This window comes from Poecile atricapillus, chromosome 3 (assembly GCF_030490865.1).
Source record: "Poecile atricapillus isolate bPoeAtr1 chromosome 3, bPoeAtr1.hap1, whole genome shotgun sequence".
Classification (NCBI taxonomy): Eukaryota; Metazoa; Chordata; class Aves; order Passeriformes; family Paridae; genus Poecile; species Poecile atricapillus.
Window position 1 is genome coordinate 40106745 of NC_081251.1, and position 20980 is coordinate 40127724.

Genomic DNA, 20980 nt, shown 5'->3' on the forward strand with positions numbered 1-20980 from the left:
ATTTACCTTGCTGTGTGCATTCATCCCTTTTGCAGAGAAATGCTGCCTTTGCCTTCCTTTCACATTTGTCTAACAGCACTGTGGCAACATCACATCAGCAACTACTCACAGCAATTTAATATTAGCAAAACATTAAATATCCTTCAAATTAATTTCAGCAAGTTTAGAAGGACAAGGGGCAGCCAACTCCATTAAACCAGCACAGTCTTGCCAGGTCTTTGTGGGCTATCAGTTCACAGAGAGCCTCAGAGAACATCCTTCTTGTTTGCAGCACAACAATCTATCACTTGCTCAGCTTTGAGCCAGTTTTAAGATTTTTTTATTTAAAAAAAAGAAAAAGAAAAAAGGTGTTGATGTGTAAATACTCCAACTTTGAGACACATCTTTATTCCAGGCGAGGTGCAATTTTTCTTGAAAAATTAACTCCATACTCAGAAGTGTTAATACTCAAAACACACATCAAATAAAGCAAAATAATTATGTAGACATTTTCAACTTTACATTTTATTAGAGGCAGGAAAAACTTTGCTGGGTTGAAAATACCAGAATATCCCAAGAAAACATGTTTAAGACTTTGAAAATAATGGAAAATCAAAAGTAGGCTGTTAAAAGATATTATTAATCTATAAAAGTCATTCATTATCATCTCTAAAACCAACGCAAAACAACATTAATCTTGTGGAGTGAAAGAAAACACAACGATCAATCATAGAGAAAGAGAACGATCACCTAACAATACTTCTAATAATGTTGTCTAAGCTTCCTGCTTTGAAAGAAACATGGTCATTCCAGCTAAAAGTACTCCTTCTATTATCACCGCTGTGATGTATGGGACAGTACAAGACACAATCTGACTACAGACCAAAGGTGTTTAGATTTGTTAAGTTTTGTGCTTTGTCCTTATAATTTAACAAGCCCACAGAATGTGAAGCAGTGATCGAAATACACTTGAATATTTTTTTTCCTTTTAAACCTTCTTTATGCTTTCCTAAATAAAAAGAAAGGACACTTTCTTGCACACAACAGCATGATTGAAGATTAATCATTTCCTACTGCAAAGAACAAAAAAGACAATACCAATCTAAAAAGGAGAATACCAATCTAAAATTACTTTCCAAGGCCACAACCCACATCTGGGTATCTAAAAACATTTAATTTGATGTACATCTTGTGTATCAAAGTATTCTGATCTCACAATGTAAAGTATTTTACAAAACCCTAATTTCAGTACATTTGATGCACTTTCTGCATCTTGGTCATGCTTTCCCTGTGCTTCTTAGAATCATGATGTAAAGTGTATGTGTATGCAAATCATTGCCTCTGTTTTCAGATATATAAGATTTACTCTGTTTTTAAAGGTAAGTGGCTCAGACTGGCACATTCATTGTTAATTAAAGCACTCTTCTTTTTTCCACCCTATCAGTGGTTTCACAATTAATGAATAAATGCTAGAATTGCATTTTAGTAAAGTACAGAGTGCATGTCAAAGAAGCAGTTCCAGAAAAGAAGTGAAGTACATACCTAATCCACTAACATATCTCTACTACATACCATGTAGCCTGTCATAATACTGCTTATCACACAATATCCTCAGTTGAAAGAGACCTGCAAGGATCACCAAGTCAAACTCCTAGCCCTGCACAGGACACCCCAAGAGTCACACCAGGTGCCAGAGAGCACTGTCCAAACTTCTTGAGCTCTGTCAGGTTGGTGTTGTGACCACTTCCCTGGGGAGCCTGTTCAAGTGTCCAATCCCCCTCTGGGTCAAAAACCTGTTCCTAAACTCCCTAGAACCATCATTCTAAACTCTATCTTATCCCTCCCCATTTGCCCTAACAAAATCTACCTACAGTTTGCTGAATTCTGTGACTCCTTGGCTGCACTTCCGCTTTTACCTTAACAATGCAATGATTGAAAAAACCCATTTGAATAAGTGATTACTACAGTGTTTTCTTTGGCAAGTCAGGCTATGCCCCATAGCGTGAATACCTAACATCAAAGCTGTACGTTGTCTCAAGCTACATGGTTCAAAACCTGGAATTCTTTCACAAAAGTGTACACTATGTTCTACAAGAAGAATCCAGAGCTCATCACTTCTTTTTAAAATGAGTGGGCAGAGGAAGGAAACAACAAAAGACCTCATAACAAAAGGATGTCATAACCCTCTATGAGAAGAGCACATCCACTGAGGGCATAAATTGCTGTAACTTCAGGAACTGCCATGACTTACAACAATCCTCACTATGGCTAAATAGCCAGAAATCAACTCTTGTAATTGTTTCTGGGTTTGTTTAGATAAAACAGGTGGTTTTCAGTAATGAAAGACATAAAACATCTTATTTCTGAAAATAATGATTTGCAGGGGTAATTAAAAAAAAACCCCACAAACAAAAACCACAAGGAGGTTAGACATCAGGATCTAGAGAAAATTTAAAAAAAAAAATGAATCTAACTGTAGCATCTTGGTGACTTTCTTTTTTCAAACATTAAATAGTATAGAGAAAAAATATATATGGATAATACTGGAAGTTTATTTAACTAATTCTTTAAAACTACTTCCTAAAAGAAAAGAGGTATAAAATAATTACCTATGATCCAATATGTAATCTGCAGACCTTCTGGAGGTCCTTTTGCCTTCAGATAGGGTTTTACATACTTTAACACATCACCCAAATACTCAAGAGTCTTTGCTACCATGGCAGATTTCTCAGGGAGTGTCTGAAGACCACTGTAAGTTCTACCAACAGCCTGAGAAAAAAAAAATTGAAATAAATATAAATCAGCTTACTAAGACTCTCAAGAGACTTTTGTGAGTAATTTCTTTTTCAGCACTCTAAATCTGATAGATAGTCTCTTTTCATTAAAATTGTCCTACGAAACTAACACGGGGTAGATGTACAGTACCTTAATGAACTGGACAAGAGCATTTTTTGGGTCTTGCTTGAAAACTGACTGTCCAACATTAGCCTTTAAAAGAATGTTTTCTACTTCTGAGAGTTTAAAAATCAGTCTTGTCAGTTCAGTCAGCTGCTCCATGTAGGCTTTTCCTGATTATTACAAGAGAGCACATTAGTAAATACAGTACACAGTTATGCTTTTAGATTTATTTTAGTCCTAAAATGATGAAGTGAAACATTACTTTAAAATATCTAGAACACAAGTATTCAGCAACCAACTGCATCTCTCCAGACAAATAATACATGAACAAAACAGTTATTTTTCTGATATAATTTGTAAGAGAATGAAGAGTTTTAAGTATGGATAACCAAGCTGATGGGCTTTTTTTTTTTCGAAATCTGCAAAATGTGTATAATGTGTATGAGAACTAGTGACTGGAAGACATGTTCTACAGATAATGAGAACTGCAGTGGTTTTAGAAGAAGGGATGAAGTATTGCTCTAAGAAAGCAAAGTATCCAGCGTAAAAAAAGAGGAGAATTAATTGCAGCTAGATTTCCCACCCCTCCCTTTTTTTTCTTTTAGGCCATTCACAGCATGATTTCTGACTATTTACTTCAGATTTTCACTTTTTTAGAGCAGTTTCTCCATGGGGGAAAAATAACTTGTCTCTTTGGGAGCAAGTTTTTATTCTTTGCTTCCAAGGAAACAAGCTCTTTTATCTTTGTTTGTGATAAATTTGTCATATGCAGAGCAGGCAAACTATCAATAAATAGCACAAGCAGTGTAAAGAAACACATTTTGTAATTAGTTAAAAGTAAAGCAATACAAACAAAAATACATTTTGTAATTAGCTGAAAATGTTTGCCAGCTTTGCAATATAGCCCCGTTACTGCAAACATGAGGGAAATGTGAGCACTTACCAACTGTTCTCTCAGCATCTGTCTTGGCCAAGGCGCCACTTGGTTGATCGAGGAACATTTGCAAAATGCAGCGAAACCATGAACGTACTGTCAAAGCTTCGTAGGATGTATAGCCCATGCTAGAAAAAGCTTCACACAGTGAACTGCGTAGGTGGAAGAAGAAGAAAAAAAGGTAGAGAAATCTAATAAAGTAGGCAGAAAGGTGACAGAGTGTCTCATTTGGCTGTTGATGCACATATACATGTGTACATATGTTTTGGTTACAAAAAACAGAGGGAGGAAAATTCACACAATGGGAAATGCCTTACTGTAACAACGGATGATTTGACTGTGTTATCTAAACTGACAATGTACAATGTTGGAAATAGTTTATCAGAACCAGCCTGGAACTTCATATTGATACTCTGCTTGCAATGCTTCAGCCTTTCATGTAAAGCCAGCCCAGTTGTCCCACACTACTCTGAAGTCTGCTTAATTCTAGCTACATTAAAGTGGAGAAAAGAAGGTCTGCTTTAGCAAATAAAGATATGCCATGTTCAAAACAGATCCAAAAGGGAAACATAAAAGGGCACCATGGAGATGAGAAAGGAAACTGCTGTACTTGGCAGTACAGGTACAGACATACTCATTTAGGTATGTATACACACACAAGTATCTTCATTCCCACACAAACTTGCTATATATACTTTCAAACACTTGCTACCATTCTACCAGTCAGTTGTCAGACCAGAGTCACTCAATGCACAGTCCCTGCACTCTACACTGCTCTGTATTCCCAAAGTTTTATTTGCCTCATTACCATGAGTAGCTGCTGCAGCCATTTTTCCCAAGTGTATCAAGAATCATTAATTCTGGAGAAACTCCTTGCTAAAAGACAGCAGGTGTGCGCTGCATTCTGCTCCCAGTTACCATCAAATGAGGTGCATGTGTGCTCCAGCTGGGGATATTTCTTGAAAATAGTTACACCTTTTGAGAGACCTCCTCCCTGGGCAGTCTGAGATACTTTAATGAAAAACACTTGCACTCTTTCTTGATATGTGTACATGTAACTCTACTTATTTTCTACTGATTTTTTTACTCATGCTTGCAATAGAATGTCAACAAAGGTCCAGATGGAAACGAAACTGGATTCTACTTCTCACTAAACAACATTAATGAAGTTGAGGGGATTTTCTGCTTCATTTACTTGAAATCAGTGTTATCTGTTTATTTTGTCTGAACATTCCTGCTGAAGTACTATTGACAAAATAAGTAAGGAGACCAAATGAAAGCAAATAAAATAAAAAAAAAATTAACATTGAATTCCAGGACCAAAAGAGAACAAATAGGTTGCCTATGGGCTTAATGCTCATAACATGTAAAGAAGTTCAGTCTCATGTAATCTTGACGTACACTGCTAGTCTACTTGGTCCCAAAAGCTCACAAAACCACTTTCTGTTGTAGTCTCACTCTTGTTTCTCTTGCTTGCTGATAGGTGGGCCACTTAGGCATCTTCCTAGAACTGGAAAGGAATCTGCTCTTAATCCTTAGAAAGGAAAGAACAGTAACTACCTGCTAGAAGCATGGCAAGTGGTCCTTTTAAAACAGTGAGCTTATTCACGTGCTCAACATTAGTTTAGACAAGTTATAACACTATCATGCACTACAAACATGGATCTGGAGATGAAAGTTTAGGCTCTACTGCAGAAAAAATTCCACAGGTCGTGTGTATGTTGTCAGAGCTTTCAGATCTAACAGTATTGGAAACAAAAGCATCTTTAACTGTTACTGAAAATTATCAGAGCACAGAACCATGAAGTCTTAAGATCCCTGCACTTAGATAACTTTGTCTTTAAAACTGCATAAGGTAAATAAGTACATGAAACATGCTACAAAATAGCACTTTCAAGACAACAGTGATAGTTCTATATTCCACTAGAAGTATCTTGCCTTAGTTACTCACTGCTCTTTCACAAGGAAGCTGGGCTAGGATAACAATGTATCTATGTATACACTGTTAGCAATATGTCAGGTCCTTAATGAACAGTGATAACAAATACTTAAGTAACTGTTTTCAAACACCTACTTGAGTGAAGATAATCGGCAATTAACCTTAAGACCTAAATAGTACCAAAATTCAAGTTCAGGAATCAAAATTTTTTTCTTGATCTTACCTGAAGAGCAGCAAAATTATAAAATTTAAATTATAAAAGGAATTTATGTGCCTAACTCTTACTTCATTCAGCACATGCTAGGTATTTGCAACCTGAATGAAACTCACCCTATAAAAATCATAAAAGAGAAATATAGCAGAGGACTGAACACTCCTTTCACAAGTTCCAAACTGACACACAAGGAACTAAATTCAACCTTTTCTAACACCTCCCTGCAAGAAGGCCATAGCCTCATCTTTGTCAATCACACTTAAATATTCTTTACCATATCCTGATTTACAGTTACTGTCCTTAGTACACTATGTACCCGAAAAATGTGCAACATTTTTCACTTTCAAATACAGTGCAACACAGAAATATTCCCTCTTTCTCTCTCACTTCTCACCTCCCCTGCTTTCAAAACCCGATTCAGAAGCGGGCAAGGCAGGCAAAAAAAAGCACACAACAAAAACAACCACCACCCATCCATCTTAGGTTCACAGAGGCTTACTTAGTGAAAATAAAATTTCTCAGGTATATAATAGTTTGACTGGATTGTCCAGGGCAATCTGCTCTAGCTGACCCTCTTTGAGAAGATGTAAAGAATCTGGACCATTTTAATGAAACATTACAGTCTGAAGCAAGATTTTCATCAAGTCTGATGAAGGATGAAAAGGTACTGGAAGAATAGTCACAATTTTTTCACCTGTTTTGAATCAGATGACTTAGATATCTTGACACCAGCTGAGGCCACACCATGTCATCCCATCCAAACAGCCGCATCATTGACAGAACAGGCTGTGGCTGGAGATCTGACAGGGCTTTGCTGGGTATATCCAAAGCTAAGAGAGTAAAACCTGTAAAGAGAGAACCATTTTAATAATTTCTCAGTATAATCCCCATTCCACAAAAAGTACTGAAAATTAACTACAATTACTGATGTGCAGTCCAGATGTATCAGAAATCTCAATTAAAACTGGGCAACTGTTCTAACAGCAATTGTTTTTACCCATGTTAAAAATGTAGTCTCTATCCCAAGCAATCTGTAAATCAACAAGATACATGGACTACAAAGGAGGAAAAATGGATCCTAACATACGCAGTTTAAAACAGATTCACAAAACCACAGTTTATAAATCCTGAAGGCATAGTTTTACCACCTCTGCAATGTCTTAAAACCTGCTTCTTCATCTTCCTGACTTCCCTTCTTTTTTTTTTTACTTCCATCCTCTCTATCTTGCCCTGTACACTTAAGTATTACTGTGCTTTATGAGGATGAGTTTTATTTATTTGTTTTGTTGTTTTTACACACTTCTCACAGTGAAAAACTGTATCTGTAAAGAATTCACTCAGTAAAAAGCTGGTACCTCTCTATTTTTAGAAGACTTTCATGTATCAGAAGTTACCGAATAAATAAAGCGCTACAGAAAAAAATTTACTCTTGAAAAGGATCTCCATATAACTGCTGCAGATCTAGAAACTGGGACAGTACTTTGTGCAAAATTTTGTTAATGAAGCATAACCTTTTGCTGTTTCTGTTAATTCTACTGTAGAATCTATATCCAACATTACCAGAATAAAAAATATAATGCATTCTTAATATTGCAAATCACAAGTGCATTAAAACTCAGAAATTAGATGTAATCTTAAATGCTGAGCACTTATTGGGTTATAGGAAATGAGAAGCATCAAATGAGTCAGGAAACCTGACTTTGGAGGGAAATGAAAAAGGGGCTCATTAGTTCCCAAATTCTCCAGCTCAAATAAATATAAACCTGCATGCATTGATAAACTGACTTTTAATTAGACAGAAAAGGCTAGTTTTCAGAAACTACAATAAAATTGTTTTAATTAACAGTACAGGGACAGACTATCTTAAGCCACGAAGGACTTCCCATTTTCTTACGTGCCTTAGAACAAACAACAAGGTCATACAGAGTCCCACTCTGCTTTAGGTGAGGAAACAATTTGTGCCATCCTTCTTCCAGATTATCACCTCGTTTCTGTAGCATGAGCCATAACAGAGGTTGGGGAGAAATGGGAGGCAGAACAGAGGTGTGAGGCCCAGGCTGTTTGCCTGGCAGGGGGAGCAGGAGAGCTGTGACAGATGCTCTCTCCTCTGGGCTGCAACCTTAAGGCAAGGAGCTCAAACAGCGTGGGAAAGGTTTGCCTGTCTCTGTAGTGCTACCTAACACATCTCTATAAAGCAGGTCACAACTGCACTCCCCTCCTTCTCGGAGGAGTTTATAATAGCTTGCTGCTCTTGCTATTTCACTGTGCTAGTATAAAATAAAAAAAAAATCTATGTCACTGTAGGAAATGAATGAAAGTTTTGACATTAACAACCTCCTCCTTTGATTTGTATTGCTGTTTCTCACACATGTTTCAGCTGTGTGAGACCACTACTGTTGCACACTGCCTCTTTCATTAATGCTGCCTCCTAACTACCACAGAGCTGCTTCAAATAGCTTTTCTATTACCAACTCAGTACTCCCGAGCTTGTAACTTTATCTAATTCATATCATGATGGGAAAAAATATTTTATGTTTCACTCATCTGAATTTTAGTTAACTGGATACAAGATTTCATTGTAACTACAGAATATCATGTTAGCTACTGATGTGAAAGATCAAACTGGGATATCTTTCTATTCACTGCCAAGCTGGCTCGTCGCATGTGGAGTTCACACACATACGGAATGCTGTACTTCAAGATTAAAAGCCTTCAGTGTAAAGCAAGACAAATAATTAGAATGAATTATGAAACAGTTTTATGACCATGAACATAAGGGTTTAGCAAAAAGCAACGTTCAAGTAAGCAACCTTTTAAAAATTGCTTTCAAATGAAAAATATTTTAAAAAATTTAGTCTAAATCTCAACCATTATGAACAGTTCAACACAAATAAACTTCTACAAAAGCAAGTAAATTCTGAATATAATGAAAAACAGTATTCTTATTTATATTGTATAACACTAGCATGTTGATTATAATCTATGACTAGTAGTGCAAAAGAAGTCAGGTTGGTATAGCTTCAAACCCCTTTGGCATTCTTAATGTGTTTGTACCCTATTAAGGAATTCAACATTACAATATTTCTTTGTGTCAAAACATTTAGCACAGATCCCTTTTGCATTTATACATACTTAAGTTACTACATGGAAGGAGAAATATCCCAAAGTACAAACTCCTGGAAAGTTTGTGACCCAGTAAATAGCACCGAATGCAGCAGGTCGCAGGCAGGGTCAGTGCTAACCTGCAGCTGTATCAGCAAGCTGTGGGGAAGGCGGCGTCTGTGACATTCTCTGGCTCTTCAAGTAGGGAAAGAAATTTCTCCAGAGAGCACTGGCGACAGCAAGGTGGTGCTCTTTAGCCAGTAATGGAAGCTGTGCATCTGGGGCTGCGTTTCCTAGTTGAAGTCCCTGGCTTACACGCTCATGCATGCTCCTAGGGAGAATCAAAAACAATGTTTATGTTCAATAAATAAAAAATTCACATCTTTTAAAAACGCATTTACAGCTACTTTAAACCGTAGAGTCTGAGAACTGAAGGATCATTTTGAGTAATTAAAACCTTTATGCAAAGACATTATGCATACCAGTTATTTGATGGATGAATGATGGCATATTAAGCACCATAAAGTTAATGTTAATTACTAATGTCAACCATTAATTATATGCTTTTTAATATGTCAGATCAAAATGAGAAATTGGCAGCTTTAAAATTAATATCTGCATTTTGCAACTGTTAGCATGACAAGCAAGTCTGCTTCCAATCCAAAACCAGGTGCTTCTTTGAAATTTTTGTCACTGGGATTTTTAGGATAGAGTTGTGTACAGTAAATAATGGGAAATGATTTTGATCAATTGTAAAGCTTCTTTCTGAAATCTACTGCTCACTTGTAAAATCTCACTAGGTACGAGTTTAGATAAAAGATTCATTTTATCCTGATGCATCGCAGACTATTAGGTTTGACAGCAATGCCCACAGCTTTGTTAGTACAGTAAAGACAAAAGTTACCACTACACATAACACCCATCTCTTCCTCAGACAATGTGGCATGAATTCAATAACACACTCAATTTTCTTTGATTCTTCTAGTACCATTCCTGCTACTTAATCTAATTTGGAAGTTGTGACTTTCTAGAGGTTTAATAGAGATATGTCTGCAGGGAATCAGTGTTCTCTGAGAAATGGGGGGGGGGGGACGACACATTAATAAATTTGTCTGGTAGAGCAGGATAGGAGGCATTTCAGTAGCGGGCTGATCAACTAAATAACATGCTTATTAAAAACAATCTGTAGGAACGCACTATCATTCCTGTTCCTATTTATCTTCTGGTCAACCCAATTGAGATTGTGCATTAAAGCACAGGCAGCATTATTACATTTGCTTTATTAAATTCTATAAACAGCACTGTAAAGTCAGAGTCGAGATATTTATAAGATAATGGCAAACCGCAGAGGCATCGAGAATTGCCTTAACACTAACACTTCTAGACTACAATGTTTTTTTCTTAACTTGCCATTCTCACAACAGCAACTGTTTTCACAAAAATCTTCCCCTAGATCTTTATTTTATGCTTACCCTAATTTGAAATACACCAAAATAAAAATAGAAAAACTCCAGCTCCTAGCTCCCTTCTGGGAACAGAGGAAAATTATGAAAGAATTACACAACTCACAGCACTCATTAGGACATCTGAAATGGAATAATTTTAAATAAAGAGTAGGTTGGCTGCAAGGCCTTCCCGTACTACGGTTGATATTAGAAGCGCATCTCATTATATCAAATTAGTATCCAAAAATTCTGCCCAACACATAATTTAAAACATAAAACATACTGGCTGTCAAAGGTAACGATACCTTATGCCTGCCTGCAGGCATTCATTAGTTTCAATAGGACAGACAGAGAAAACTGAGTACCAGCTACTTTTCGAATGGCTACATTTAACAGACAAGGAAAGGTATGCAGCATTAGGAGGAATCAAGGATTTCTTTGAGAGATGGCATGAGTCCAAACACAGGAACAGAAGCCAGGAATTCTAAACCCAACATTTATTCCCTCTGTGGCTTCACATAAATCATACAGCCTTTGTTAGCCTCAGTTTCCCAGCCATGATATTTGGATAGTGAGACAGCTTACCCTTTAAGGATGCTGTGAAAACAATCAATGCTTAGAAACTGAGGATTATATTCAGTATGTCAGTTGGTATTCCTATTTACAAGGCATATTCTCCAAGTCAACATGAACTGAAATAGAAGCAAGATTAGCATAAAAAGTCAAGCAACACTTCTTTGGGAGCATCCCCTTATAAAAAAAGGACAAAGAGAAGGGTGCAGAAACAGTGAGGTCTAGAGGTCAAATGATGGAAAGGTAAAAGCAAGGCTAAAGACAAAAGTTTAAAAATTATTTTTGCCTATTACAAAAAGTTTAACAGTAAAAAAGAGGGCTTTTCTGTTCTATTTTGTTAGGAAAGGAAAGCATGATGCCTCATAAGGCAGAGAATAAAACTTCTGGGACCAAATTCTGCCCTACTTATACCCAGACTATGCTGTAAAATTGCACAAAGACCTTTTTCTCTCCTCTAAATTGCCTCTCCAAAGACGGGTGCCTTGCATCTCCTTTAGCCATCTATGCAAAGTAGAAGGGTGTACAGACTTCCAAAGTAAGGTAATATATCTCTGTGTCAGTGGAAGGGCAACACGTACAAATCAGTATTTATGTTTATTCATAGTAACCTACACAAATGCTGGCAATAAGGTAAATGCTTGGAATCGATGTGGCATCAATATATGCTGCAGCTGATGTAGCCAGCTACTTCTACCAACTAGCACATTTTTTTAACTCTACAAAAATATGAATAAATGCAATTTTACTTTTTATTCAGGTTTCTATTTTTTTCTAACAGTAGACAAGCATACCATCAAACATCACTTAATTTCTAAAACTTTATACATTTAATTTTCTGTTCTGTTAAGAACTCTGGAACCACCAGTTGACTTATTACATTGGTAATAATTTGGTGTGGTTTTTACTTCTTTTAAATAATGAATTTCATATTTCTTTAAAAAAAGATGTGGGGTTGTTTTTTTTTTCATTTTGCCATCAGATCAAATAAACCCTGGGTTTATTAAAGAAGGGAATGTTTGTGCTACCTGAATGAGTATTGTGCTGGATGTGTAGGTATAATGGCAGCATGCAGGATTATTTTCTGTATCCTACACCTAGGGTAAGGCCATTTATCTGGATGTGAATACTGTAATCATAAAATATGCCCTTGCAAGCCTGCATTACTAAAGCAGAGCCAAACTTTAGGTCAAGCCAGAAGAGTAAAACACAAAACTCATCAGCCTGCCTATAAAATGGAAACTTTCAAGTCACTACTAGTCTATAATCTGCACTGGCTGCATAATAGCATCCAGACATAATGCAAAGTCATTTAATTTGATCTACAAGGGTTCAGAACTCCTCAACATAAGAGAAGACTTTTCTCCTACCAGTATTGCTAGGGGCTACAACCCTCAGGGTCTCACAGGCTATGAATACAGGTACTGGTTTCTCCACAGACAGTATCCCCAGCTCCTCAACTCCCAGTCCAAGGCAGGCAAGCCATAGCATCTACAAATCTCAGCTGCCCAGTACAGCCAAGATTAAGCTCAAGAAAGTATTTTTAAAGGACCTGAATGACCTTTTGATGTTGAAACAAATAAATAATTAAAAACCACCTGAAGGATGAACACACTCGAATAAAACGAGGGAGATTGGGAAGAGATACATGAGTATTTCTAAAATGGTAAATGGTCTTGAATAGAATTTCAAGTGCAGTCATAAGTTATTTCCAGAAAAATTCAGACAAAGCAAAAGGAAGCAAAGCACCATCACAATCAGATTCAAAGAGATGTAGTAAGTGCTTTGTGCCCTTTGTAAGTCAACAGAACTTGCACAATACCTAAATTTTGAGATTTCCCTTCCCAACATTCTCCCTCTTTTATAGCATTAAGATTATCAACACAGTTCACAGAATCGTAGAATTGTTTCAGTTGGCAGGAACATTAAAGTTGACCCATTTCTCACATCCCTCCATGGACAGGGACATCTCCCACTAGACCAGGTTGCTCAAAGTCCTATACAACCTGGCCTTGAATACTTGTGTGGCATCCACTTTTCTGGGCAACCTTTGCCACATCTCACCACCCTCACAGTAAAGAATTTCTTCGTAATAGGTAATCTGCATTTCCCCTCTTTCAGCTTTTACCCATTCCTCCTTGTCCTATCACAACAGTTTCTGGTGCAGAGTCCATCTCTGACTTCCCTGTAGGCCCCTTCAGATTCTGGAAGGTTGCCATGAGGTCTCCACACAACCTTCTCTTCTCCAGGCTGAACAGCCCCAACTTGTTCAGCCTTTGTAGGGGAGGCCTTTGTAGGCTCCAGTCCTCTTGTCAGCTTCATGGCCTCCTCTGCCCTTGCTCCAACAGGTCCATATCTATCCTCTACTCAGGTCCCCAGATGATGCTATGATTGACAGCTCAACCAGGGCTTGGGGAGGGCCTGGGGGTGGAGCAGGGCACTGCCTCACCTTTAGCAAAGCCTGGCCTGCCCCTCCCACCAGACACAGATACTGGAATTCCAAGATGTTTCAAGACATGAAATATCCAGTCTCTGACAAGCAGTACATGCAGCTTTTTGCAACCAAACAATATTTAGCAAACAGCATTGCAGAATTACTTAAAAACTACTCATTCTATTTCACTTTCTTCAAATGGCATAAAACACCAATACTTCTTTAATACATCTACTAATTTCTTCCTGCCATGCCACCAGAACTGCTGGTTATGGTGACCAGAACTGCATGCAAGGTTTCAGCAGAAGCCACACACATTTCCAGCAACTAAATCTAGCCAAGATTAAGCTGAAAAAGTTCCTTGTGTACCCTCCCATATGCCTTTGAAAATCCAGTATGAGTATTTAACTAAGTTGACTATTATGTCATTTGTCATATGTCATACCTATTATAGAAAATCACAACTTTAGCACTTATTTCATTGATCTCTATGGATACCAACTCCCATGACGACAAACTCACTGTTCAACTACTTCTACTTAATAATTAGTTCATAGGCTTTTATTTATTTTTTGTCTCCGCTTCAAATATGCAGTTAACACTAAATACGTAACATTTCTGAATCACAACCACTTCCAATACCATAAAATATCATACAAAGTGTAATGGAAAACACACTTTTAGAGAGAGTTAAATACTTTTATACAGAATTTTTTAAAACACTAAAAAAGAAAAGCTAGTTTCTGTCTGAACTGTAGTACCGGCACTCACAAAGGCAAAACCAAAATGGTTGCACATAGGTTCAAGTCTGCTTTCAATCCAGTATCATAGCACTGTGCCAAGATACAAGTAACAACCTGTATGATCCTACCTCTTAAAAATGCATATTCATGCAAAAGAAATGGATCTGGATTCACAGAAAATGCACACTAACTGCATGGTGGTGCAGCTTAGAGTGGTGGCAACTCGCAGATGTGGGTTTCAGGCATCTCATGATAAAGGCTTTTGGCTTTCTTTTCACTGGTGAATGATGTGACACTGACCTAATGTGTGTAAAGGTGAGCCTCCTTTCTCTTCGCCCGTTATGAATGCAGGTGTGCCAAGTGGCAGAACTTTGCACTGAGCTCCTGGTTATCAGCATGTTTAGTAAGGACACCGACAGCATGCTTACAAGAATTTTAAGTGCTAGAACATCTACTTTATGGCCTCAAAGTGCCCAAGCTGGATGCTAAATAGCCTTAATGTCTCTGGGCACACGTTTTGGTACCTAGGGAAGCTGGGTGCTTAAAACAGAGTCACCTACAACACTGTCAGATACTTCCACATTCAGTCTGTTTCAGTGAGACATGCATGAAGGAAGGTGACTAAATTCTACCCAAGTATGATTCAAACATTCAAGCCTTCTTTTAAATGCGTTTCTAAGCTCTCTGGGATACCATTTATTTTTTGTACCCCTTTATATAGCACCCAGTATATTGAGACTAGTATGACTGCAGTAAGAACTCAAAGTGCACAGAATTTTCACCTACATTTTTGGAATTAAAAACTACATTTCAAAAAGCTAAGCAAGATGAGAAACTTAAGACCAAAAATAATTTTTTCCCATCCACTAAAACAAGCATTTGGAAAAAGATCTCACAGTTTATAATGTGTCAGCACTGTGTAAGCCATAACAATAGCACCACCACAGAGCTGTACTGCTGTACAGCAGAGTGTATAAAAGCAGAACTGGAAAAATCATGACAATATTAGCAAACATCAACATACCCCTATCAATTCAGTATTTATTAAATGATGTTTTAGTGTTCTCCCTTCATTTTAATTTGCTTCAATAAACCATTTGTTTAAATGTTTACTCAAAAAAGGAAGTCCAAATAACATGTCTGGTTATGAATGGGAATGATTATTACTGACTTATGCAATGGAGTAGGGAGGGCTAACAAGGGAAGAGGGATGTTTCTCAGAACTCAAATATATAGGATGTTTATCAAATGCTTCAATTCACCCATGGTATTTAAATTCATTATAGCGGACTTGCATGACACCATTAGTGTTACAGCATGCCTTCATCAGGAACAACATGAGCCATACACAAAGTGATGTCTCAGATGCTGGATGAGATCCAAACGGATACAAGGATGTAATGGTTAAAAAGCAGTGCACAAACAGATATCAGACTCCTGAATAATAATTCCCAAACTGCTCACTTAGTCAGATCACCCTCTTTTGACCAGAAAAGTTCCTTAGGTGCCTGCAACTAATCTACACAAAAGCCTCAAGCTGAGCATCTGATTCACAATCTCTGTCTACTGGGGCCCAGAAATTTGAGCATGACTAATCCATACAAAAAAAAAAAAAAAAAACGCAAAAAAACCAGGTTGCATAAGGTGCAGCAGTAGCTACCTGCATTTTCAGACACAGAATACACTTTATGTAACAACCAATGAATCACAGCATCAGGGTAGAGGGCAGCTGGGTCCAGTTTTGATACTATTTTGGGCTCTGCTCTTGATTGTGAGTTCTAAATTAAGTCAGTTAGTGGATAAAAATGTGAAATCCCAGAATAAGGAATGGAGACCATGACACTCTTCTCTCCCAATATTACATACTAACCACTAGAGAGCAGATATTTAATCATTCCAGCTGCTTCCTGTGGTTTAAGTGACAAACAACAAAACAAAACCCCAAGACACTCAAGCACACATCTTCAGCAGTTGGGCTCTACAAGTGGTTCCAAACACACGAATTTCTGTTTGCATGACATTAAATCAGATGTCTCTGGGCCCACCGGACACATGCTGGATTCAATCTTTTCCATTTTTCGTAGCTTAACAGGAGACAAAATCCCAGAGAGGAGGCAAGAGCAGTTTGTTGTACAAGACACGTATGCTGCATGTGTCAAACGAGCTGCTGGTGAGCTGGACCTGTTACTGCAGGTCATCAGATCATTGTACCTTGGGAGACCCCTACACCATTTGAGAGCAGGGTTCTTTCAAGTGCTGGTAACCTTTAAGTTCAGCTGAACAGAGCTGTCAGGCAGAGAGAGAGCCAGGAATAAAAGGTCAAAAGAAGCCAACATCACCACAATGCTGTAGAAACTGATGCACAGGAAGTTCCACCTGAACATGAGGAAGAACTCCCTTATTGTATGGGCGACTGAGCACTGGATCAGGTTGCCCAGAGAGGTTGTGGAGTCTCCCTCACTGGGGACATTCAAGAACTGTCTGCACACAATCCTGTGCCACAGGCTTTACTATGATCCTGCTTGAGCAGGGAGGTTGGACCAGATGACCCCACTGTGGTCCCTTCCAACCTGACCCATTCTATAATTTCAATTACTACAGCTTCTCTGTAAACCTTAGCTAGCCATTGCTAAAAGATACTCTATTTTCCTCCACACAAAACTCCTACTCAGACTATGTTTGTTTGGTTTTTTTGCCACATGCACATTAGGAATACATCACCCCCAAACATCTTAAAACATACTTTGCATTGTGTTGCCTCAACTGAAAAAATGCCTTTTAACAAAATAAAAAAGGGCTACAGATCCTTTCAATTTACCACACATCAATCGTTGCCTGGGTAGAAGCAGATCACAACACTCTTTCCTACTCAAGATACAGTAGGTTCAAACAGAGCCATTCCAGTTCTTTCATTGGTGGTATAAATCTTCAAATCTCAGTGGAAGAGCCTAGTATATTCCTATTGTTAGTGAATCATTGCCAGAACAGACTCAACAGTTAAGAAGATTCTAATGTGACAATTTATATAAGCAGAGTAATTAAAGTATATTAGAAATCCAGATAATCTCTCCCAATCAAGCCAATGAAGGGCAGCCCATGGGCATTCAAATTACACATTGCAATTTAGCTCAGGGTCACCTTCCCAAGTTAAATAATACCAACAGAAAATGCCTTAAACAAAATGATTCTTACTCATAACTAAACCTATTCAGGAAATTATATCAAGCTCTTTGAAGATATACACATTTTAAGAAGTTAACCACTTTAAACTACTACTTTTTTCCTTCTACTGATTTGAAGACTAGGACCAAATTTAATTTCTCATTTTAGAAATTCACATTATTAGAAATATTCACTAAAATACAGGGAAGAGAGGAGAAAATGTTTCAGATGCCTTTAAATGCTATAGTGAAGTACAGCAATAATATTTTTTCACATTACCTGAGAGGGTGTTAGAACAGATGATGCAAGATGTAGTAATTAAAGAATTATACTTCCAACAGATAGGAAATCTAGTGCTTATGATTTTCTTAATATTCTCATAAGCAAATTTTTTTAACGCTTTTGTTTAATTTTTTTGTTTGTTTCATGCATTTTCTGCAATTAAAAATAAATTTAAAGCAATTGATTACATTTTGACATAAAATTAAAAGTAAATCAAAACTAGATTACATAGTTTTCCAACTTTAAGGTTATATTAAAGACAAAACAAAGCAAACAAAAAACTCCCCATGAAACAATCATTGCAACTGATCCCATAATACACAAAAATGGAAAATATACACTATTCAAATTTAAGTCCAAGCTCCTACATTTTTTAATACACAACTGCTACTTCTTTATAGAAATACAATTCAAGAAATGGGGCTCTTTGAAACTAATACAGAGGAATTTGCTAGATTTATGTTCTTCACTGAATTATTTAGATTTGAATGTAAAAGAGCAAACAGTATGTACCACAGAAAAACAACTTAACTGAAAGTCTCAGGCTTTTAAGACATTTTTTCCACAGCAATATGGAAACAGTAATGTGCTATGATATATAACCAGAAAAGTTCTCATTGATTAAATGATCTTCCCAATCAAGGAATCACTAAAACTGGCAAAAGTAGCCATGACCTAATCCTCTTCAAAGTTCTCAAACTAAGCACTCAGAGTAAGGGATGTTAGTTTGTCAAGCTGCAACATTTCTGAACACAGCTATCCCTTGAAACGTTAAATATTATTAGGGAATTCACATTCTGGACTTTTAGAAGGAAACCATACATCAGTGTGACAAAGACTCAAAGTCTAGGTGTAATTCATATATACTCCTTTACTTTTTTCCTACTGGATGGCAGAAGTTGCACAAAGGCCAAAGTGGCACTACCCTGAATATTCCCACCCATCACTGAAGAGCAGTGAAAGTTCCCAAGTTATCACCTACAGACTTCACAGCGACAAAAGAATAAAAGAGATGGTATTTTAAAACTCATGAAATTGCAGGAAGAAATGTGGATATCCTTCAAAGAGGAAAATGGACACAGAGCAAGTTCTGTAGAATTTAACTAAGGAAAAAAAAAATAAAACACACAAATGAAGTGTCAAGCAGAGCCAGCTCTCCCTACTATATAATAGCATTTCTTTCACCCCATTCTTCCTGCAGTGACCTTCACCCCATGCACTTACAACAGAAGAGACTTGGATCCTCAGTGAGACTTGCAATGATGCAGGCCAAAGAAACGATAATCATGAGATCCAAATGAATACTCCATATAAACACTTATAAGAACTTTCCAGTGATTGCTTACTGAAAGTCTTACATAAATGGAGAAATGGGTCAGCAGTCTACCTGAAGCAACTCCTATTAAATTACAAGAAACAGCAAGGATTTGGAAAAGAACTAGCATATAATACAATCAAAGTAAATCAAACTTGGAATTCTTTTCTACTGACTGGATCCTCTTTACTTTAAAGACACGCAGTACTAATGTCACCAAAATTCTGATTTTATAATGTACAATACTGAAGATGGGGCAATAAGTTCCAATGATTTTTCTATCCATTTAACATCAGACTTTAGAGGAAAGCTGCTCATTACAAGGTCTGCATTAACAACAGAAAATGTCAACAAATCTTATGTTGCTCCTTCAATCCACTGATTCACAGATAATTTGTGGATGGGAAACACTAGGAAATGTTTTTTTAAATGACTTCAAAATGTTCTTGTGTATTTATTTTAAAACACATATATTTTCCAGAAGTACTCACTATTTTGTAAACAATTAAACAGTGTAAGAGCCTCTTAGTTAACCACTAATTCACTCATCAATAAATTGTTTTACCCATTTTTGAATGGCTAGGCTTGATGACTATTCCCTCTATATGCCTAAGTGAAGAAATGTCTGAGGCAATAGTTGCAAGACCACACTAATAAATAAATTTAAAAAATTTAGAAAAACAGCCCATCGAGGGGTTCATTTCCTGTTATAAAAGATTCTAATCTTCACTGGGATTGAAAGTGTTAATGCTGTGAATAAAATATTTTTGACTGCAACTGAATCATGTGAAGATTATCAATATAGCAGCAATGTACAGAGGTGCTCCAGCAAGGTTACAGAGTTTAATATAATCCTCTCTATAGCTAAGCACAGTAATAGAGAACCCTGTGTTCACTGTGACAGCATGTTGTGTGCGCTCAGTAATACTCTTAAAATACACGGGGAGAACAAGAAATCCCCAACATCCTTACCATTCTCAAAGACAAAGTAAAGATATTAACAAGAACAGACACACAACCCTAAAACACAAAGGTATGGAAAAGCCAAACATTCAAAGCTGCAGAATATTACTTAGCACCTTCTCCTTAACCCTTCTTAGTGTGTTTAACTGCATCACTGAAAAGACAAGTTGCTATGACCTTAATTTAAATGCAAGCAACAGAGCTTGAGCTTGCTTTGTCTAGGTCTGCTGTGGGGGAATATTACATCTGCCACAGCCATCCTAGAAAATTTGTGTTAGAGAGCTGTTTTCTTTTCCTAATCACATTTAGAAAAGATAAGGTTGCAAGAGCAGCAAAGACAACACAATCTGTGTTAATTCCATGCAACTAGTTCACATTTCAGTTTGCGGAATACAGTTGGGAAAAACAGACACCTGATTTGAGCCCATCTGCAATTTTCCTTCATTTTTTTTTTCCTTCTTTACCTTCAGTGGTGTTCAGCCATGCTAGCTTCTCCCCTGTACTATGCAGGCATATGCTAAGATTGCCTTTTCCTTTGTGTCCATAATGCAAAATACAAGCTGGAATGCACAAACAAAGTGACCCTTTGCTGTCCCAAAATCTGAAGTCCTAGGAGGGAGTGTCCAGGTACTCATTTTAGCGTAAGGGCTCAGCAATTCACAGATTCCAGGCAAGCAGTCTCTCCTAAATTCTGCACTATTCAAGGTACTGGAAGTCATCTTGTTGCTTTGAACAGGTGCCTGCTCAGTTCTTTTGAAGAAACAACAGAAAAAGTAATGAGAAAAAAAGACATTTAGTTACCCTAAGCAGACTTTCAGTATAGATTAGATAGAGAAATTTTTAATCCACTGAAAGAACAAAGAGAAAAAATAAAGAAAAAAAATTTTAACAAGCTGCATTGGAATTGATACTATTCTAGGCTGTTGTATTCCCCCTTTTTTAGTTCACATGCATGCAAAAGTCCCTACCTAAACCAAGTTTAATATTTATAAGTCATTGC

At 37.2% G+C, this 20980-nt stretch overlaps 1 protein-coding gene across 2 annotated transcripts in view; it reads right to left on the reverse strand.

The window, feature by feature from the left end:
• Positions 1–20980, reverse strand: part of MMS22L (MMS22 like, DNA repair protein) — an 89254-nt gene that overhangs the window by 15610 nt on the left and 52664 nt on the right. For both annotated transcript variants that reach the window (XM_058836764.1, XM_058836765.1), the window contains 5 exons: positions 9207–9397; positions 6659–6809; positions 3821–3963; positions 2905–3047; positions 2589–2748 (listed from right to left, as the gene is read on the reverse strand). In XM_058836764.1, coding sequence (XP_058692747.1) covers positions 2589–2748; positions 2905–3047; positions 3821–3963; positions 6659–6809; positions 9207–9397 — 788 coding nt within the window. The remainder of the gene's footprint in view (positions 1–2588; positions 2749–2904; positions 3048–3820; positions 3964–6658; positions 6810–9206; positions 9398–20980) is intronic.